Here is a 20,873-nt window from a genome sequence, read left to right as displayed (position 1 = left end):
TTGCTACGTGCTTCCCTCTTAGAACCACCTTTGCTATATCCCAAAGGTTGTGAACAGCTGTGTTTTCATTTTCATGAATTTTTTAAATTCTTCCTTAATTTCCTGATTGACCCATTCATTCCTTAGTACGATGCTCTTTAACCTCCAAGTGTTTGCATTCCTCCCAATATCCTCTTGTGATTGAGTTCCAGTTTCAAAGCATTGTGGTCTAAAAATATGCAGGGAATAATCCCAGTCTTTTGGTATCGTTTGAGACCTGATTTGTGACCCAGTGTGTGATCTATTCTGGAGAAGTTCCATGTGCACTCAATGTGTATTCTGGGACGCCTGGGTGGCCGAGTCATTCAGCATCTGCCTTTGGCTCAGGTCATGATCCCAGGGTCCTGGGATCGAGCCCCGCATCGGGCTCCCTGCTCAGCAGGAAGCCTGCTTCTCTCTCTCCCACTCCCCCTGCTTGCGTTCCTGCTCTCGCTGTCTCTCTCTGTCAAATAAATAAATAAAATCTTAAAAAAAAAAAAGAAGAATATATTCTGTTGTTTTAGGATGGAATGCTCTCTATATATTTGTGAAATCCATCTGGTCCATTGTATCATTCAAAGCCCTTGTTTCCTTGTTGATCTTCTGCTTCGATGATCTCTCCATTGCTGTGAGTGAGGTGTTGAGGTCCCCTACTATTATTGTATTATTATCTGTGTGTTTCTTTAATTGGGTTATTAATGGTTGATATAATTGGCTGCTCCCAAATTAGGCACATAAATATTTATAATGGTTAGATCTTCTTGTTGGGTAGACCCTTTAAATCTGATACAGTGTCCCTCTTCATCTCTTACTACAGTCTCTGGTTTAAAATCTAATTTGTCTGATATGAGGATTGCTACTCCAGCTTTCTTTTGAGGTCCATTAGCATTGTAAGTGGTTCTCTACCCCCTCACTTTCAATCTGGGGGTGTCTTTGGGTCTAAAATGAGTCTCTTGCAGACAGCATATCGATGGGTCTTGCTTTTTTATCCAGTGTGATGCGCTTTGTCTTTTGATTCAGCATTTAGCCCATTTACATTCAGAGTAACTATTGAAAGATATGAATTTAGTGCCATTGTCTTGCCTCTAAAGTGCCTGTTCCTGTAGAATGTCTCTGTTCCTTTGTGGACTATGTTACTCTTGGGCTCTCTCTCCACTTACAGGATCCCCCTTAATATTCCTTGCAGGGCTGGCTTGGTGGTCACATATTCTTTCAGTTTCTGTTTGTCCTGGAAGCTCTTTATCTCTCCTTCCATTTTGAATGACAGCTTGCTGGATATAGTATTCTTGGCTGCATTTTCTTCTCATTTAGTACCCTGCATATATCATGCCAGCCCTTTCTGACCTGCCAGGTCTCTGTGGACAGGTCTGCTGCCAGTCAAATGTTTCTACCCTTGGAGGTTAAGGAGTTCTTGTCTGGAGCTGCTTTCAGGATTTTCTCTTTATCTCTGAAATTTATAAGCTTCACTATTATATGTTGGGGTGTTGATCTATTTTTATCGATTTTTGAGGGGGTTCTCTCTACCTCCTGGACTTGAATGCCTGTTTCCTTCTCTAGATTAGGGAAGTTCTCAGCCATGACTTGCTCAAATATACCTTCAGACCCTCTCTCTCTCTCTCTCTTTCTTCTTCCCCTGGGACTCCAATAATTTTAATATTGTTTAGCTTTATGGTATCACTGATTTTTCAAAGCCTTCCCTCATGGTCCATTAGCTGATTTTCTCTCTTTTCCTCAGGTTCCTTTCTTCCCTCATCTTGTCTTCTGTGTCACTCTGTCTTCTCCCTCATTTACCCTAGCATCCATTTTAGACTGCATCTCAGTTAAAGCATTTTTAATTTCAGCCTGATTAGATTTTATTTCTGCATTAAGAGATTCTCTAGTGTCTTTTATGCTTTCTTCGAGCCCAGCTAGTAACTTTATAATTTTTATCCTGAATTCCATCTCCGACATTTTACTTATATCCATATTGATTAGATGTGTGGCAGTATTATCTCTGTTTCTTTCTTTTGTTATGAATTTGTCCTAGTCATTTTGCCCAGAGAAGAATGGATGGACAAGAGAACAAAATAAAAAATATCAACCACGACCCAAGCAAAATACACACTAGACAAATCCAAAGAGGTCAGAAACCAAAACAAAAGAAAAAGAAGGAAAAAAAAGGGAAAAAGGAGAGAATATAATCTCCTGGGTGGACAAAACAGGGCAATCCACTTGGTTCTATGTGTATTTTGGTCTGTTTGTTAGAAGACACTAATCCCAAAATTGCAAAGAAAGCAAAACTTGTATATATACAAAAATGAAATTGAATTCAGTGAAAGGAAGCCAAAAATGAAGAATATATGTATAAAATATAAATGTAAAAATGAAAGTTTAAAAAAGACTTAAAAACAAAAAGTTGATTAAAATAAGAAACTAGTTGAAAAGGAAAAAAAGAAAAGAAAATTTTAAACTGAAAGATAAAAGAATCATGAGAAAGAAACCTCGAATTCTATGTACTACTTTCCCCTGGCGCTGGAGTTTTGCAGTTCTCTGTGCTCCATAAACTTAGTATTCACCTGATGTTCCAGCTGGTCTTCTGGGGGAGGGGCCTGCTACGCTGATTCTCAGGTGTCTTTGCCTGGGTGAGCTGCACTGCCCTTGCTAGGGGGCCAGGCTCAGTGCAAGCTACTTCTGGTTACTCTATGTGGCTTTTGTTCCCTGAAGGCTTTCTGCACCACGTTAGAGGATGAAAATAAAAATGGCAGTGCCCCAATTTCCAGCCCTGGAGCTAAAAGATCACGGCCTCCTCTCTTCAGTAAACCCTCAGGGAAAAGCCTTCTTCACGTTTGTATGCGCCAGACTCCGCAGGCTCCTGGGGTGCAGTGCACCAGTCCTCCTGGGGGAGGGAGGAGGGTCGCTGTGGGCCTGCCGCTTGCAGGGCCCCTGCATGGAGATCAGTCACCCAATTGTGCAACAGTTTGTAGTTTATGGCAAACCAAGCTGAGAGCCCACTCCCACACTTGCTGACCATAGTCGGTTTCCCCAATCCAGTTCTCAGAAACTGCTGGCTCGGGCACCCCCTTTCTGTGATCCCAGGGATCCTGAGACCACACTGTCCCACCTAGGATTCTTCTCTGCTTTGCCACCTGAGTACCTTTCAGGCAGGGAAAAGTTCCAGTTTTGCACTCTGGGGCTATATCACTTTCCAGTCACCTGCATACGGAGGCTCCCTCCCCCCTCCATGTATCTTCCAATATATCCCCTCACATTCGTTTCTCTGCACTGCCTACCTTGCAAAAAGTGGTCGCTTTTCTATTTGTAGAATTCCAGCAATTCTTTTCTTACATCCCAGGTTGAATTCATGGGTGTTCAGAATGATTTGATAGTTATCTAGCTGAATTCAAGAGACCAGATGAAATGAGATCCCCTACTCTTCTGCCGTGTTGCCTCCCTCCTCAAAAGAGCTCCTTCTTAATTAGTTTTTTCTGGAAAGGATCACCTAACACATGTTTAAAATTTATTTATTTATTTGAGAGAGCGCGCATACATGCACAAGCAGGAGGAGAGGCAGAAGGAGAGGGAGAGAATACCAAGCCAACTCTCTGCTGAGCACAGGGCCCAATGTAGGACTCAGTCCCACAACCCTGAGATCATGACCTGAACCGAAATCAAGAGTCAGACCCTTAACCGACTGAGCCACTCAGGTGCCCCAGGATCATCTTAAAACATTTTTAATGTGCATGGCTGAGTACAAGGATGAAATTGGCCTAATCATCTTCCTTTCGTTTTGACAACCCTTAGATTTCATTCCTCTTACAGTTCTTAGGTTCTTGTTGTGGAAAGCAGGTACATTCTAAGTTATGCTAATTATTCTTTCATGAATGCTCTGTAAATTTGCATTCATCCCATTTTCTAGATTTTGGTTTGTTTTTAAGTTTTTCTCTCTGTTTGAATGTTTGTATATAAAATTAAAAGGCTAATTCACATTTTGTTTTCTCTTAAATTCTGAGAATCTAAATTAGATTAAATTAGGTTGTACTAGTGAAGTGCAGAAGCAGTTGTTTAGAAGCAGTCATTTTTTTGCTTTATTTTTTAGCTTTTTTGTGGTATAATTGATAAACAGTAAACTGTACATACATAATATATACATTTTGATGAGTTTTAACATATGTATCTGTAATACCATTACCGTAATTAAGATAGTGAATATATCCGTCACCACCTAAATTTTCTCATGCTTCCCTGTAATCTCTACCTCCCTCCTTTCCCTCCCCATTCCCCAACCTCTGTAGATTAGTTCATATTTTCAAAAATGTTATGGAAATGGAATGATGTAGTATGTACTCCCTTTTTTTCTGTTTTTTTTTCAGCATAATTAGAGGTTCATCCATGTTGCTGCATAGATAAGTAATTTGTTTATCCATTTACCTGTTGATGGGTATTTGGTTTGTTTCCAGCTTTTTGGCTACTATACATAGAGCTGTTAGTGTTACTATGCTGGTAAATTTATTTCTTAATTTATTTCATGTTTGCATGACAACATTGCCTTCTAGTTGAGGTTTTTTTTACCAAACTGAAGCTGAACTTCTTGATTTAATTCTTTATTCAAAATCCTTTTTGGAAATTCCATAGTGAAATGAATGTAGGAGAGCATGTGTTCCCATTGACTCAGCCCCTCATCATGTCACCTGACCAAGTTGAGGTCATCTGTCAGTCCTGATCTCACTGGGCTGTTGGGAAGTCCATTTTGGTTCCAGTAGTCTTCTGTTAACTCATAACTCTCCAGTGCCTACTTTTTAAGTGAAGTGGTCCTGTTCTGGTGAGATTTGGAGAGGGTTCTGCTCCATTAGTGTAGACCTGGGAAAGAAAGTTACATTTAAATTTTATATGTTATTTAACTGCTCTGCTTTTGTTTCACCTGCCAAGTATCCCTGATAGTATATGTTTGATAGTTATTTTGTTGTTGTTGATGAAGTTGTATGATTTTCAAACCCTATTTCTCTTGACAGTAGGACTAGTGTACAGTGCTAAAAGCATCTAAATAACTTGGTAATCCCAGGGGCCTTATTTTGAAATTTTGGTATTATCTCAGTAACATTTTTCTGTGCTTCAGGATTTATTTTAACTAATGACTTAAGGGAAATGCAGGGTACATATAGAATATATAGTATAATGGCCTGCGAATATTAACATTCCAGATTTGATTATTTGCCATCAGTAGCCCAGTAAATTGCTTTCAGCTTCTTCTCTCCTCCACTTGTCCTATTTAAAAAGTGAACTTAATTACTAATCAGGGATTTTTACCAGGCTTCTACAGTATAATTGTACAGATTTTGGAGGAAAGCATTTAATTGAACACAAGAGTACTGACTCCTATTCTTTACTTAAATAAACAAGAAATTACAAAAACAGGGCAAAGCTGTTATTTTCACAACTATGGAAGGAGACCACCCACACATTAGAAACTCAGTGTCTGCTGGGTGTGTGTTAGCATTAGAGATGCGTGGCACTCCTGTACCTGTCCCACATAAACATACTTCTCATTGTTTAGTATTCCAGCAGAGAACTGAAAATGGGTAAATTGTGATGTAAAGGGAGGCATGTTGAACTTCTAAGCCATTCCTATATAGAATTAGATCTAAATAATTACTGTGTGGTTACAAAACCATGAAAATGTCTTTCATGATTTTTGAAAGAGAAGCTTACCTAAGTAGAGATCACCAAAAGCAGAAAGGGAAGATTTAGAGAAATAAGTTTGCTAATTTTCCTATCTTGAATGGAAAGGGCCAGTAGATACCATTTCAGTCTTCCAGTTGTAAAGAAGATTTAGTATCAACAAATAGTACTACATATACAATTAAAAACTCAAGGAGTTAATACTCATTTCATTTTAAATGTTTTACATGTAACCATACGTATCATTCAAAATAGGAAGCATGCATTTTGAGTCATTAAAAAGAATGATCAGAAAAAAATGTATCCTATATGGAAAAAGACACAAAACAATACTTTATATAAAGTAGTATGGAAATTATCTTTCCTCAGAAGTTCAAGGCACTTTTTAAAATTGTCTTTACGTGGCATATTTCTTAGAAGAAATTGCTTCAGGGTGTTTTCAGTTTTTTTCTAAATTACATGGAATTCTATTCTTAGTTTACTAAATGTTAATTAGGGGTGGATGTTGCATTATAACAAGTGCCTTTTTAGGTACAAAATGACATTTTGATGGAAAGTTTTTCTTCTTGAACTTAGTGATGTAATAAATATATCAATAACCTAATATTAAACCATCTTTGCATAACTAAAATAAATCCCACTGGGACTTAGTAGATTACTCTTAATGTATTTGATTTACTAGCATTTTAATATACAGGATGGGACTGGTCTGAAGTTTTCTTTTGTGTTTGCTGTGGTAGGTTTTAGGGTCTGGGTTTGCATTATAAAAGAGTTGGGAAACTTCCTATCTTTCATTTGTTCATGTAGTCATTAATTGGGTCCTAAAGCCAGAAAAGGGAGAAGTTTTGTTCTTCCCTTTCCATATCACTTAGCTAGAACTCAAAGCAACAGTACTATAATTAAATTACATATATTACTGCTTAGCTAGGTTTTTTCAGACTAGCTTGGGAACCAAACTACCATTTAAGGCTTTTTTTTTTCTTCTCTGTAGGAAAAATGTAGAGCAGGTTCCAAATAACTGATTGAAGAGTGGGCTTGTGTGTGTTTTCCTCCTTCCCAGCCTCTCTATCAGTACGATCATGTGGCCTGTATCATCCCCTGTATGTCACTCAGCTGATGAATTCATGCTGGTGACCATGAGTATTTAATGGTTTAATCTACCAGGTATTTTAAGTAGTAAAGCACATCAGTAAACCTGATGAAAGCTTGGATGTAGAACCAAAGCCTAATTCATACATTCCTGGTGAGACTTTAACTGATAGAACTTAGACAGTTCTTTACATCTTAAAGTTTTTTTTGACCACTTCTGTCTATAGATTAGTTAAAGGAAGTAATTATGGATATATGTAGGGATTTAGTTATAAGGATACACAGTAAAGCATGCTTTATAACTGTAAAGATTTATAGATAACCTAAATGCGCAGCAAGAGGGAATTATTTAAATGAGTATGGATAATTAAATAATGGAATATGTAGCCATTAAAATGTTACTAAAAAATACATTTGACACTGAAAGGTGTCCATAATACGCAAAGTGAGAAAACATTTTATAAAACTTGAAGGTATCATATAATCTCATTTTGAAAAATAGGTATAGAAGCACATATATGCACTCATACATACAAAACCTGCAATAGTACATACCAAAGTGAAGGAGAGATGCCCTCTTGAGGACATGAGATAATGGGTGACTGTTTTCTTCTTTTTATTGGTGTCATTGGGTTTTCTGGAATGAGCCTACGTTACTTCTGTAATAAGAAAAAAACACTAAGAAAGAAGGAACAAATGCCAGCACAAATAGAATATGTAGAAATTATGTCTCCATAGAAGAAATGTGTACCTAGAAAATGAAATGATAGTATAAACTCCTTGAGTTTTTTTTTTTTTTAAGACTTATTTTTGAGAGACAGCACACGTGAGAGCATGAGGAGGGGGAGCATAGGGAGAAGCAGACTCCCCACTGAGCAGGGAGCCTCTTGTGGGACTCGACCCCAGGACCCTGGGATCATGACCTGAGCCAAAGGCAGGCACTTAACCGACTGAGCCACCCAGGGCAGGCAGGCACTTAACCAACTGAGCTACCCGGGCGCCCTCCTTCGGTTTTTAATTATGTATGTAGTACTTACTATTTCTGTTGATACTAAGTCTTATTAAGCAAAAAAGGCCAGGTCCAGGTCTCCCTGAAGACTCATTTAGAAAGATCCACTTCTGTTCTTGTCACTTTTTTTTTTCTTCTAAAACATATTTTGACTCTTGGCAGCCCTGAAAGCAATTCTTCCATTTAAAAATTCTATGTGCTTACTTCTGGGGTTATTTGACAGACCGTCTGGACATTCGAGCAGCCCGGATTCTTCTGGATAATGATCATTATGCTATGGAAAAACTGAAGAAAAGAGTGCTGGAATACCTGGCTGTCAGACAGCTGAAGAACAACCTGAAGGGCCCTATTCTATGCTTCGTTGGCCCTCCTGGAGTTGGTAAAACAAGTGTGGGAAGATCAGTGGCCAAAACTCTTGGTCGAGAGTTCCACAGGATTGCACTTGGAGGAGTGTGTGATCAGTCTGACATTCGAGGACACAGGTAGACTCTCTCTCAGTGTAGTCTCTGGTTCTCCATTTCAGTTGACTAAAGCCTTTCAGAAGCCAAGGCATAATATATATCTTGTGATATCTTGAATCAAAAGGACATTCATAGGACTTAATTATAGTACATCTGTAGGATGTTTATAACTGGCTTAGAGCCTCAGCCGTAATGGTACATCCAAACTAACCTCGGGATTCATATGACATTGGGTAATGAGTCTTTGCCTCAGCTTTCCTGGAATTCCATTTGAATGCAATTATAAATCAGTTATGGTTAGATGTTACAGTGTCTTTACACTCATTTTGGCCCAGTAGCATTTCATAAATAATGACCTGTAACTGTTAGAGTTTAAAAAATAAGTACAACGGCTGGGGCAGGTAGGAGAAGGGAAGAAATCTTCGATAACAAATGTGTTTGCAGTTTAATTTTTTTTAAAAGAAGGCTGGTTTTCCGTAGGAGTATGAGTAATAAGGAGAAAGGTTAAAATAATTAAGATCTATCCTTGCATTTTTGACACCCTTTCTGTAAAAATACATTAAACTGTGAGAATTGAGTCTTTGATTAATCTTACATTATTAGAATCAGATTTGCATGTTATGTTGTTGGTTTTGTTCTCTATGGTCTCTGTTGCTCAGATTGGAAGATGCTTTGGGAAAGCATGAACTTTCTGTTCCAAGGTTTAAGGGTTTCATAGCAGTTGAGAGTTGTGAGAAAATACACCTATAGTGTATGTATTAAAGAACATTTTAAAAGGCAGCAATCATGGATGCTTATAAAAGAATATGATGTTGTAAACCTGAAACTAATGTCAGTGATATCTCAGCTTTTTTGAAAAAAAAGTTTTTTTAAAGAAACTGCTTAACTTCCAGTAGAAAGTAATCAAACTGAAGATAAAACTTCTCAAGGTCATACCCTAGGTCTTAAAGTTGTTAAAGCAATCTAAGTTATAAGTGGAGGCTTTGAAAAGCATGCCAGTGCAGGTAGTGACCACCAACTGCCAATGGCCAAGTCTAATTTAAATGCATATTTACAGTTTGGTGAATATGGATTAAACTTGGATTGTGGGGGGGGATATGATAGTTTTATAACATCTTGTTTTCCATTTGTCTTATTCATAAGATCATTGGCCTTAGGCGGGGATGGGAAACTGTTTCACAAACTTTTCCATGAACAGTGGTTCTTTTTCTCTTTTATTTGCTTGTTTACAATTCTTATGCATTAAAGAAAAATCATTCCGGGGCACCTGGGTGGCTCAGTCGGTTAAGCGTCTGCCTTCAGCTCAGGTCATGATCCTGGGATCCTGGCATTGAGCCCCACATCCGGCTCCCTGCTCAGCGGGAAGCCTGCTTCTCCCTCTCCCACTCCCCCTGCTTGTGTTCCCTCTCTCGCTATGTCTCTGTCTAATAAATAAATAAAATCTTTAAAAAAAAAATCATTCCAAGATTTCAATAAATGAGCAGTGAGGGCTGCAGATTAGGTTAGGGAATTGATCTGGGTATTGTTTCTGGCAATTTCAAACTATTGTTGTCACCTAGACTTGCTTAGTCTCACATGTGCCACTAGAGGCTGTACTTTGCTTTTGTAAAGAAATTGGCACCTTGTGCCAATCTTGGAGAAACTGGATCTAGAGCCTGAATCTTTTTATTTTAGCTAGAGAGCTTTTGGGAGATGTTTCCCATTCAAGTGATTTAATTCATGCATTCAGAGTTGTTTTAGTTCACTTCTTTCTTTTGATATCTGTAGCATAGTATTGTGTGAGCGTTTGATGGAATTTAGAGAGGGAATTTGTGGAATTATGTCATGAAATTCATGTCATGAACACCTGACATGTAGGTAATTTGTCCTCTTTCTTGCCATGTTGGTATTGCTTATTCAGTAAGCCTTGGAAAACACTTAGTGCCTGACACACAGTAGTAAGCATTTGATAAAAATTAGCTTTAATTATTATTTTAATTTTAAATTCTCAGGAGGGCAAGTTTACATTTAAAAGCTTCAGTGACATTTTATAAATTCAGATTTTTAAATAGTACCTAAAAATATCCTGTTCTTGGCATTATTATTTAATTTATGTGGCAGAATTGTGGAGAAATGTATTTTTGTGATGACTTTTTTTTTTTAACTTTAAAGAAATTTTTATTACACAAAGGTTGTCACATAATTGGATATTTCTCTACTTTGTACACAATTATTCTTACTCTCCACAGAAAGGCTGCTTAACTTTTCATCTGGTGATGGCAAACACTAAAATCCTGACTTTAACAGAATAGTAGTAAAAATGCCTCAGTGATTTAAGTTGAAAGCAGTACATTGGTACATGGCTCTTGCACTCAGTTATCAGGAATGTACAAATGTCTTTTTATTCAAAAATACAAAATAAATTATCTGTGGGCATGGACAATGACAGCAGTAATCCATTATATGTTGTTAACTGAAACCAGTAACTGATGGTTATAGTTATTTTCTTAAACATCAGCCAGCCTTTTCGTCAGTCATTTCCTTCAACTGACTTCTCTGAAGTTATGGTTGAGGAGCACAGTCTTGAGCTTCCTCTCACAGTTCATTAATAATGGTAAAGCACTATTCTAGGAATCAGAACATGCCGCCTCCCATGCCACCTCCCATACCACCCATTCCACCCATTGCTGGGTCCTTCTCTTTAGGAATTTCAGTGACTACAACTTCTGCCGTAGTTAACAGAGAGGCCACTCCAGCAGCATCCAATAAAGCAGTTCTTACAACCTTAGTTGGATCAATGATTCCTTTTTCCACCATATTCACAAAATCTCCCAGCATGGCATCATAACCAACTTCTGAGGAACTCTGCATAATTTTCTCAACTATCAGTGATCCTTCAACACCTGCATTCTTAGCAATGGTCATTGCAGGAATTTTGAGTGTTCTCTTAATAATTTCTGTACCAATTTTTTGATCTTCGTTAGCTGGAGTTATTGAGTCCAGGGCTGGAATGCAGCAGAGCAGGGCACAGCCCCCTCCCAGAACAATGCCTTCTTCAGCAGCGGCGTGCGTAGCATTGAGGGCATCTGTAACTCGGTCTTTCTTTTCATTCACTTCAACATCACTTGTCCCACCAACCTTCAACACAGCTACTCCATCTGAGAGTTTTGCCAGACGTTCATTCAGCTTTTCCTTTTCGTATTCACTAGTTGTGATATCTAACTGCTCAATGATTTCTTGAATACGTTTTTCAATTTGAGCCTTGTCACCTTTTCCTTTTAAGAGCATGGCATCATCTTTGGTCACAATGACCTCTCCAACTTTTCCTAAATCATGAGGCTGAACATCTTCAAGATTTAGAGTCAATCCTTCCCCAAACACTGCACCACCAGTAGCAATAGCCATGTCTTTAAGCTGGTTCTTTCTATTGTCACCAAAACCTGGAGCTTTGACTGCCACAACCTGAAGACCAACTTTTAGCCTATTTAAAACAAGTGTACTCAGAGCTTCTCCATCAGCATCTTCAGCAATTATGACCAAGGGCTTACGGTGAGCAATTTCAAGAGCGGGTACAATGGACTGGACACTAGAAATTTTCTTTTCACTCAATAGAACATAGGCATCTTGGAATTCACATTTCTGACCTTTTGATGTATTAATAAAGTATGGAGAAATATAACCTCTATCAAACTTCATGCCTTCAATAATTTCTAATTCATCATTTAGTGTTTTTCCATCCTTTACTGTGATGACACCCTTTCTTCCAACCTTTTTCATTGCATTGGAAATGATGTTGCCAACTTCTTTGTCTCCATTTGCAGAAATCGTAGCAACCTGGGCAATTTCTTCAGGGGTTGTCATGGGTTTAGACTGCTTCTTAAGTTCAGCAATTACAGCATCAACAGCTAACATCACACCTCTTCTGATTTCCACAGGATTAGCACCTTTGCTAATCTTCTTGAAGCCCTCCTTGGCAATAGAGCGTGCCAAGACAGTAGCAGTCGTGGTGCCATCCCCAGCCTCTTCATTTCTGTTATTGGTGACATCTTGAACAAGTTAACCGCCAATATTTTTATATTTATCTTTTAAGTCAATTGACTTTGCTACAGTCACACCATCTTTTGTTACTTTGGGACTTCCCCAGATCTGTTGAGTAATCACTGTTCTTCCCTTTGGCCCCATAGTAACGGCTACAGCATCGGCTAAAAGGTCTACACCTTGAAGCATTAAGGCTCGGGCATCCGCACCAAATTTTACATCTTTGGCATAGGCCTGAGTGAGATGAGGAGCCAGTGCTCTGGACACTGGCCTAATTTGGCGAAGGACTGCGGGTAATCGAAGCATTTCTGCGGGGCAGCAGCAGAGCATGTGGACTGTGAGGCAGGCCGTCGGAGGCGAGTGAGGGTTGTGATGACTCTTGATGGGCAATATGTAATGTCATAGTTCTCATCACTTCTTATGAATGTTGTTGGTTTCGAGCAGAGCTCTATTTTAAGTCTTTACTAATACTGTTAGACATAAAATCTGTTCAAGTGAGTGTACTTCCGCATGTGTATCATTAAGAAAATTGAATCTGAATCTTTTGTAAAACGAAGCTGTGTATTTGCCTAAAAAATATGTGTAAATATAAGCTTTTTAGTAATGTATGGCATGCAGAGAGGCTGTGATCGTTGCCAAATAAAGGGTACGTGGATTAGTCTGAATCATTCTGTGCCTGCTGGTAAGTACTCCCTCGCCATCACTGTACTAAGTGTTTCACTAAACACTACAGCAGCCTGCCCTTGTACTGCTGGGGGATTATTACCCACCAACCCTCCCAAGGCATCAAAGCCTGGAGAAAATTTTTATTTGAAAACCTGTTTGGAAGCAGGTGGAGCGTGGGATGTGGTCATTAAGGAGAGCAGAGGTTGAGAACAGAGTATGGGCTTATGTCAGAGCTGTGGGTTGGAGGTGAATAGAAGGGGAGGAAGAACAGTAGTTTATAGCACAGTCATGGGGTGGAGTTTGTGAGAACAAGTGGTTCCACGTGACAATTGAAGCATTTTGGAAACACCCAGGTCTTGGCATTTAAGTACTGGTCACATGCTTGCAATTAGAGTTCATGCAAAGTTTTGTTTTTCCTCAGACTCTGAGTAGGCACCACTGTTCTGCAGTCTTAAAATAACCAGGGAAAAACAGAGCTGCTTTATATTGTCTTCCTTATTCTCTTGATTTTGTCATTCACTTTCCCTATTTTTCCCATGCTCAGAACTCCATCTCTTTGCTAGAAATACCTGTTTATATGAAGGAAGGTGCTATTAGGAATTGATTTTAAAAACAAAGATGTATGTTTTAGAGTTCAATGATAATGAAGTGGGAGATGGGGAAGCAAAAGAAAGACTTGGTTTACATTTAAATCTTAAACTTGGAAAATCGTAATCTGACTTTACATTGGCCCATTGTTTTTTGTTTATATTATTTTGAGTGGCTTAAAGGAAGAAGAGTCATGTTTATGCTCCATATTAACTAATACAGTTTTTAAGTCTTCTCAACATTTCTCATTTGGGTTTGTCTCCATTGGGGCTTTTGTGCTCACTTTCATAAGCCACAGAATCTCTGTTCGTATCAGTTTTTACAGCTTAACATTTTTATATTTAAATATTACATTTAAAGAATTTAAATCAGTTCAAAGCAATTAAATATAACTTAGCATGAAGTTATATGAAATCATGTTTGTGTAATTTTTCATTAGTTGTTTCTTGGTGAAATATACTTATTGCTATGATATATCTCAAGTTATTATTGATAGTAACTCTTTGGAGGTGGTTTGCCAACTCTGTTCAGATAATAAAATGATATTGCAAGGAATCTTTGGCTCAAACAAGATGAGAAGAAAAATGAACTTTTGCTTTCCACGATACATCTTCATGAGCCTGAAATGGTGATGTTTTAAATAAATTAGCTGTTTCATTATTAGTCTTCACAAAGGGAAAATAACCAAAGTAGGAAGCTTTTAATATATTTTTAGCATAGTATGCCAGACATGTTACGGTTTACTCACTATCCTCCTTATAACCTGTATTTGCATATAGCTCTTCTTTGCCTCTTTAAAGTTCATTTTATTTTTAGCCCCAATTCAAGGCTTTCTCCATTAATATATGTGCAGTCAGTTATGGTCTTACTCTTCTCTAAACTGACCACTTATTGTCCAGTGTTTTCTTTTAATGATTAAATATTATAGGCCTCCAGCATTTGTAATACATTACTGTAGAGATAAGCCATAAATATGGAAAAGGTATGAACTCTGTAGAGTAGGGTTTTTAGCTTGTCTTACTATCCTTTGTAACACTACATGCTCATAGCACAGTGCCAAACATGGTAAGTGCTCTCTGAGTGCTTTGTGAATTCAAATAAGATTAAAACATAATTATATTTTGGAAGTCTTGCAGTCCTTTAAATGAGTGCATCCATACAAATGAGTACATAAAAAGATTTAGGAATGACTGCTATAAGAATAAGAATTTGATTTGTTTAGACATGTTATGTTAAAGACTATTTTTAGTTCCTTAAAGACTGTTTTTCTTTTGAGATCATTAGAATCTCTTTTAAGTCTTATTACTTTAACCAGCTGGAGAGAAATATATACACCCTTGGTAGAAACTCTGGAAATTTTTTTTAAAAAGGAAAAAAAATTCTCATGTTTTATACCATACACAAAGATAATCACTGTTAACATTTTATTTCCTGCCAGACTTTTCATTGGGCAGCTTTTACCCTTTTTTTAAGTAATTATAATCCTACTCTTTCCACTTAACATTATAACATACATTTTTTATATTACAAATTCTTCCTAAGTATTGCTTTAGTAGTTTGCACTGTAGCACATTAGAGCTCCTTAATTGAGCAGGCATGAAAAGGGGATGGTAAAATGCCTATTTTCCCCCTTCTTTAAACATGGGGAAAGAGGTGAGTAAATACACATCTGTTCCTGATGTTTAGATGTCAGTGACAGTGACAGGCTGACCAGCCTTTTGGCTTACAGTAGATTTGAAGATATCCAGGCACAGAGTAGTAAAGTAGCTGATTACCATGGAGCTGTAAATACATGATATTATAATTGTCTGTAGTTGTTTTTTGAAGCATAAACCAGACTATATTTTGGAAAATGAAAAATGCTGATCTTGTAACTTAACATTTTGAACTGTGGAGACACTTAATAGTTTTGTTTATGTCATACACTAGTTGAATAGTCCTGATAAACCTATCAACTACCTATACCAATTACAAGAAAAATAGAAATTCATATATTTTTTAAATTAACTTGTGTACTTCAATTTTAAGAAAAACTTCTAGGTAACAAGTGTTTAGGCTGAATTAATAAAGAATTGAAGAAATACATTCTTTGCACACTTACCTGTATTGTGCTTTGTTTCTTTCTAGATGTTATATCATGAGGGAGGACATGGAAAAATATGTAATTTGCCCTCAAAAAAGTTGCAGTTTGTAAGAGTTTGTAAGAGTATTAATTTCATTGATTTCCTACCTCCTGTTTCTCAGGAGGATATTTTGATATGCTAATGTATTTTTTTAATTTTATTTTATTATGTTAGTCACCATACATCATTAGTTTTTGATTGCTAATGTATTTTTTAAAAGTGGTTATATTGGGTGATCTTGAATGAGAACATTTTTATTTTGTGTATTACTACATTTTTCACCATCTGATTCATATTCCAAAGGTTTATTCTGTATCCTTTGTCAGTAGAGAGCATGCTACCATACCTTCTGGCCAAAGATAGCACATTATAGATATTTTCCACAGCTTATAGGCCCTATGTAATGGTTCTCTTCTTTGTTTTGACCTCTAGACTAGTGGTACACATTTGGGGGATGTCACTTGTGACTGAGGAACACTAGGGCATTGAGTGTGCTTGGTGCTCTGGAAAGACATTAACAACGATGAACGTCTTTTGAAAGCTTACTGTGAGCCAGGCACTGTGCTGTGTACTTTACCTGTTATGTTCTTGTAATTGTATAATTCATGAGGTTGACACTATTCTTATGTCCATTTTACAGATAAGGAAACTGAGACTTACGTCAAGTAGTTTGTTTAAAGCAGTATTCAAAGACTTGTATGGCCTTCACAGTGGTGATAGAAAGATACTTTGGGTGCTGGCATGGTTGATTGATGTCCTTAAATAAATTGGGAAAACATGCTTCTGTTTGGAGAACAATCTGATAGCTGTGTATCGAGGATCAGCTCTGTAGTAAGACTCACTCTCTGTCATCAAAGTGCTCACTAGCTCTTTTAGAAGAGGCTGTGTACTTGGTACTCATAAATAAAAACTAGGCTGTAACTGCATCAGATGAATTGCAGGGCCAGTAAATGCTGTAGACATTGCATTATTGGAAAGATCATATTGTGAGAGATGGTCAGGAAAAGTTGTTTAGAATTTCTGGATTTACATAGGCAGGGAGAGTATTAAGGGCAGGAAGACTGATGCGGACTGCATCGTGAAGAGCCTTGAATTCCAAACAGAGGAATTTGGATTTATTCCCTAGGCTCTGGGAAGCAATGAAAGGTTTAGGAGGAATTGTTTGTATATAAACTAGGATCTAGATTTCTGATTCTTTAGAAAGGGCACCTGCCTAGAATATTATTTTCTCTCCATGACTTTAGGTCTAGAATTGTCAGTACCTGTTTTTGAAATCTACCTGTCAAAAACCATAAGAAAAACAAAGAAGTTGATGCAGTAAGAAATGACCCTTGCAGGCTTTGCAGTGTTTTGTTTTGTTTTTAATTTCCCTTCCCTACTTACAGAATACTGGCCAATCTGTACGTTCTCTAAAGAAATAATTTGAGAGACTTAATAATTTTGAGTCTCGTCCTTCCTGTATCCCATTCTGAAATCTTGAATGTGCTGACTCCTTTTTGTAATATGACAGTGTTTATTGTGTTTGGTTCCAGTGCCTCGGTCACCCTCTCTGGATGTAAGGCATTCCCACAATATTTGGAAGTCTTGCTTGTCTTTTCAAAGGTCACTCTATTTACTCTGTCCTACTTTATACAGTCATGTGGTGAAACTGAGGCCTGCTCTGTGGATCGGCTTTGTGCCCATCCTAAGATAACTGTTGCTGTAACACTCACCATTTGATCAGTTTCTTGTAGGTAGACACCCTTTTATGTCTTTTCACAAACAGCATCTGCTTTATGCATGGCTTAGGCAACAAGGTTGTAATTAAAATCAGTAAATTGCTGCTTAAAATAAAGTTTTGCTGGCTTTGTAAAAAAAAAAAAAGTCACTATTTTCAGTTTGACAAACACATTTGTTTTTATTTATGCCACCCTCTAGGTCTGTCATAATTATGTAGATGGTTCTTGTTCCGATATGATAAAGGAGCCTCTAATATTTTAATGCACAACAGAATATCTGGCTGAACTTAGGTATACCAGTTAATATACATAGGATGAATGCAGTTTTATTCAAAAGGCCAGAATTAAAGAAATTTGGATTTTTTTTTTTGGTTTGCATTTTGAGTGGCCCTTTGAACCAATTCTGATTTCCTTCATAAAGATGATGATGATGTTTTAACCAGCCCTGGCACAACCATTTCATTGTGTAAAAAGGTGCTTGTGGGAGGGTACTCTGAGAAACTGTGAGAAGCATGGGAATTAAATTCATAGGCTCCTTCGGACATTTTGGAATCCTAAAAAGTAAGAGTTACAATCATTTAAGTATAATGTTTCTCAATTTCACTAAATGGCAAAAACTATATTCTTCAATATCTTGGGAAACTTAGAGCCTGAATTAAATAGAAAATAAAAATTAGATCTGTTAACTCTTGGTCGTATCATAGAGCTTTTTAAATATATAGTACCTCCTTGCTATATTACTGTGATAACTAAATGACTTTTTCCCAGTCCTAAATTTTTATTTCTAAGTAATACCGCTCTTGCGTCCTGACGTCTTGTTAACTTGATGCTTGCTTTCTATAGGCGCACCTATGTTGGCAGTATGCCTGGACGTATAATCAATGGCTTGAAGACTGTTGGAGTTAACAATCCAGTGTTCCTATTAGATGAGGTTGACAAACTAGGAAAAAGTCTACAGGGTGATCCCGCAGCAGCTCTGCTTGAGGTAAGATTTAGAAACTTCCCTGTCTTTGATCATACCTGAAGAGTATGGATGAGAGCAGATAATTGTATTCAGTAGCATATACATTGGTGTGGGTTTAGTCATGGGAAAAAGTGTGATACAGACTAAAACCTGAAGCAAATTAATATTTAAGTTAAAATGTCTTTGAGATTTCTTCTTTCTTTCTCTAATAATCCCCATTTCTTTTTTCTTTTTTGTTTTTATCAAATACTTGAAATTTTATACGTTTTTTTTTTTTTTAGAGACCAGTAGTTCTATAAGGTTATTACAAAAAACAGGAAACAAGTCTTCTTCTCCCTGGGGTTCCCCATGTCTCCTTCTACTTGTTGACCTCTTTAACTTTTAGTTTAATCAACTGTCCGTTCTCAAAATAACATGACTGTATTACTGCTATTTTTTTTTTTAAGATTTTATTTATTTGAGAGAGAGCGAGAGAGAGCATGAGCTGGGGGAGAGGGAGAAGCAGACTCCCTGCAAAGCAGGGAGCCCGATGTGGGGCTTGATCCCAGGACCCCGGGATCACGACCCGAGCCGAAGGCACGCGCTTAACGACTGAGTCACCCAGGCACCCCTGCTGCTTCTTGATTATACAGTTTCTGGCATTATCTGTTGATTCTTCTGTATAAGAGATGAGGATTTCTTTTGCTTTCTTCCCTCCAACCCCACTATGTCGTTTTTTTATACCCCCAATCTCCCAGTCTAAATTGTATCCTGATTTTGTTGTCACTGTCAGATACTTAAATTATTATAAGTATGTAAGTGCTTTTCACAGCTGAGCCATATGGCAAATTATGATCACTTTTCTTTTCCTGTCCTCCTTTTGTTTTGCTGCACATTTAAAAAAAAAATCTTTGTAGAGCTAATAGTTGTCTTGTTTCTTCTGCTTACTTCCAGCAGTTGTCTAAGTCTCCTTTCAAGACGAGTAGACACTGTGGGGCGCCTGGGTGGCACAGTTGGTTAAGTGTCCAACTTTTTTTTTTTTTAAAGATTTTATTTATTTGAGAGAGAGAGAGAAAGAGAGAGAGCACACGAGATGGGGGAGGGTCAGAGGAAGAAGCAGACTCCCTGCTGAGCAGGGAGCCCAATGCGGGACTCGATCCCGGGACTCCAGGATCATGACCTGAGCCGAAGGCAGTTGCTTAACCAACTGAGCCACCCAGGCTCCCCAAGTGTCCAACTCTTGATTTCAGTTCAGGTCATGGTCTCAGGGGGATGAGATCAAGCCCTGCATCAGGCTCCACGCTCAGTGCAGAGTTTGCTTTGAGTTTCTCTCTCCTTCTCCCTCTGCCCCTCCCTCCCGCTCCCACGTGTACACTCTCTCTCAAATAAATCTTAAAAAAAAAAAACAAAACTTGCAGACACTTTAAGCATTTGTCAGTTTGATCTCCTTCACACCACCAGCTTGAGCTAGTTGTTGTCCACATCGGGTACCTAGCTGTCTTGCTAGGATCTCCCTTTACCTCCCACCGTTTTGGATTTCCTGTTTCCTATATTCCATGCCTTCCTCATTCTTGCTTTATTCTCTCATTTTCTTGGTGTTAATCTACAAGTAGATTCCTGGGAAAGCTTGCATGGGTGGGTTAGAGTTTGCATATCTGAAAGTGTCTTTATGTTTCCTTATTCTTGATTGGTAGCTTGCATTCTGGTTGGACATAATTTTCCTGCAGTATTTTGAAGACATTGCTCCATTGTTTTCCAGTTTCCTGTGTTGCTGTTGATTAGACCAAGGCTATCAGATCCTGTCTTTTGTGACTTGTTTTATTCTCTGAAAACTTTAAGGATCTGCTCTTTATCCCAGTGTTCTGAAATTTTACAGTAATCTGCCTTGGCATGGGTCTCTCTCTCTCTCTTTTTTTTTTTTTTTTCATTTTTGCTGATGCTTTGAAGATTCTTTGAATTGGAAAATCCTGTCCTTTATTTCTTTAAAATTTTCTTGAATTTTAATGATCTTTTTTTCATTTTTTGGGAATTCCTATTAATTGGATGTGAGATCTTTAATTTTCTTATCTTTTCTATTATTCATCCTTTTTGTGTTTTTTTGCTATACTTTTTATGAAAACTTCCTTAACTTTATCTATTAATCCTTCTGTGAGTTTATTATTTCAAAGACCTTTTTCTTAATTTCTCTGCTTGTTCTTTTTATAGTATCTTGCTCATTACATAAGTGTAATATATCCTCTTTGTGAGAAAGATACTAATAGATATTTTTTCCTTTTCTTTAAGCTGCTTAATCTACTTGTTACATATTTTTTCCTCTGTCTTTTTTATTAGAGTCGTCCGTTAGATATCTGGTCATTTTTGTTTGTTCATATTTAATAGTGAGGAACAGAAATGCTGATTGGCAGCTGTGCACATCTGAGGAGGGTTTATTGACTGAGTTTCACAATAGGGTTGGCTGGGCTGTTTGATTGAGGAAGGTCTTAGGTCAGTAACTTCAGTCTTTTGAGGCTGGTCAAATTTCTCAGAGAGGACTCCTTAAGTCCCTTGCCTTTAGAATGAAGGCTGGTCTGCTGACTTCCTGGGAAC

General features: G+C 37.7%; 1 protein-coding gene and 1 pseudogene across 1 annotated transcript in view; one reads left to right on the top strand and one right to left on the bottom strand.

Annotated features, from left to right (window-relative positions):
- The window catches only part of LONP2 (lon peptidase 2, peroxisomal), a 119,619-nt gene that overhangs the window by 23,689 nt on the left and 75,057 nt on the right, over positions 1-20,873 (top strand). Inside the window, exons 7-8 of the mRNA XM_025852359.2 lie at positions 7,995-8,253; positions 18,188-18,329. Coding sequence (XP_025708144.1) covers positions 7,995-8,253; positions 18,188-18,329 — 401 coding nt within the window. The remainder of the gene's footprint in view (positions 1-7,994; positions 8,254-18,187; positions 18,330-20,873) is intronic.
- Positions 10,363-12,628, bottom strand: LOC112809034 (60 kDa heat shock protein, mitochondrial pseudogene; annotated as a pseudogene).

Source organism: Callorhinus ursinus, unplaced genomic scaffold (genome assembly GCF_003265705.2).
Source record: "Callorhinus ursinus isolate GAN/ISIS: 27379988/994484 unplaced genomic scaffold, GSC_fseal_2.0 scaffold56, whole genome shotgun sequence".
Lineage (NCBI taxonomy): Eukaryota > Metazoa > Chordata > Mammalia > Carnivora > Otariidae > Callorhinus > Callorhinus ursinus.
Note: the sequence above shows the minus strand (reverse complement) of the source record. Positions and strands in the feature narration are given on the sequence as shown.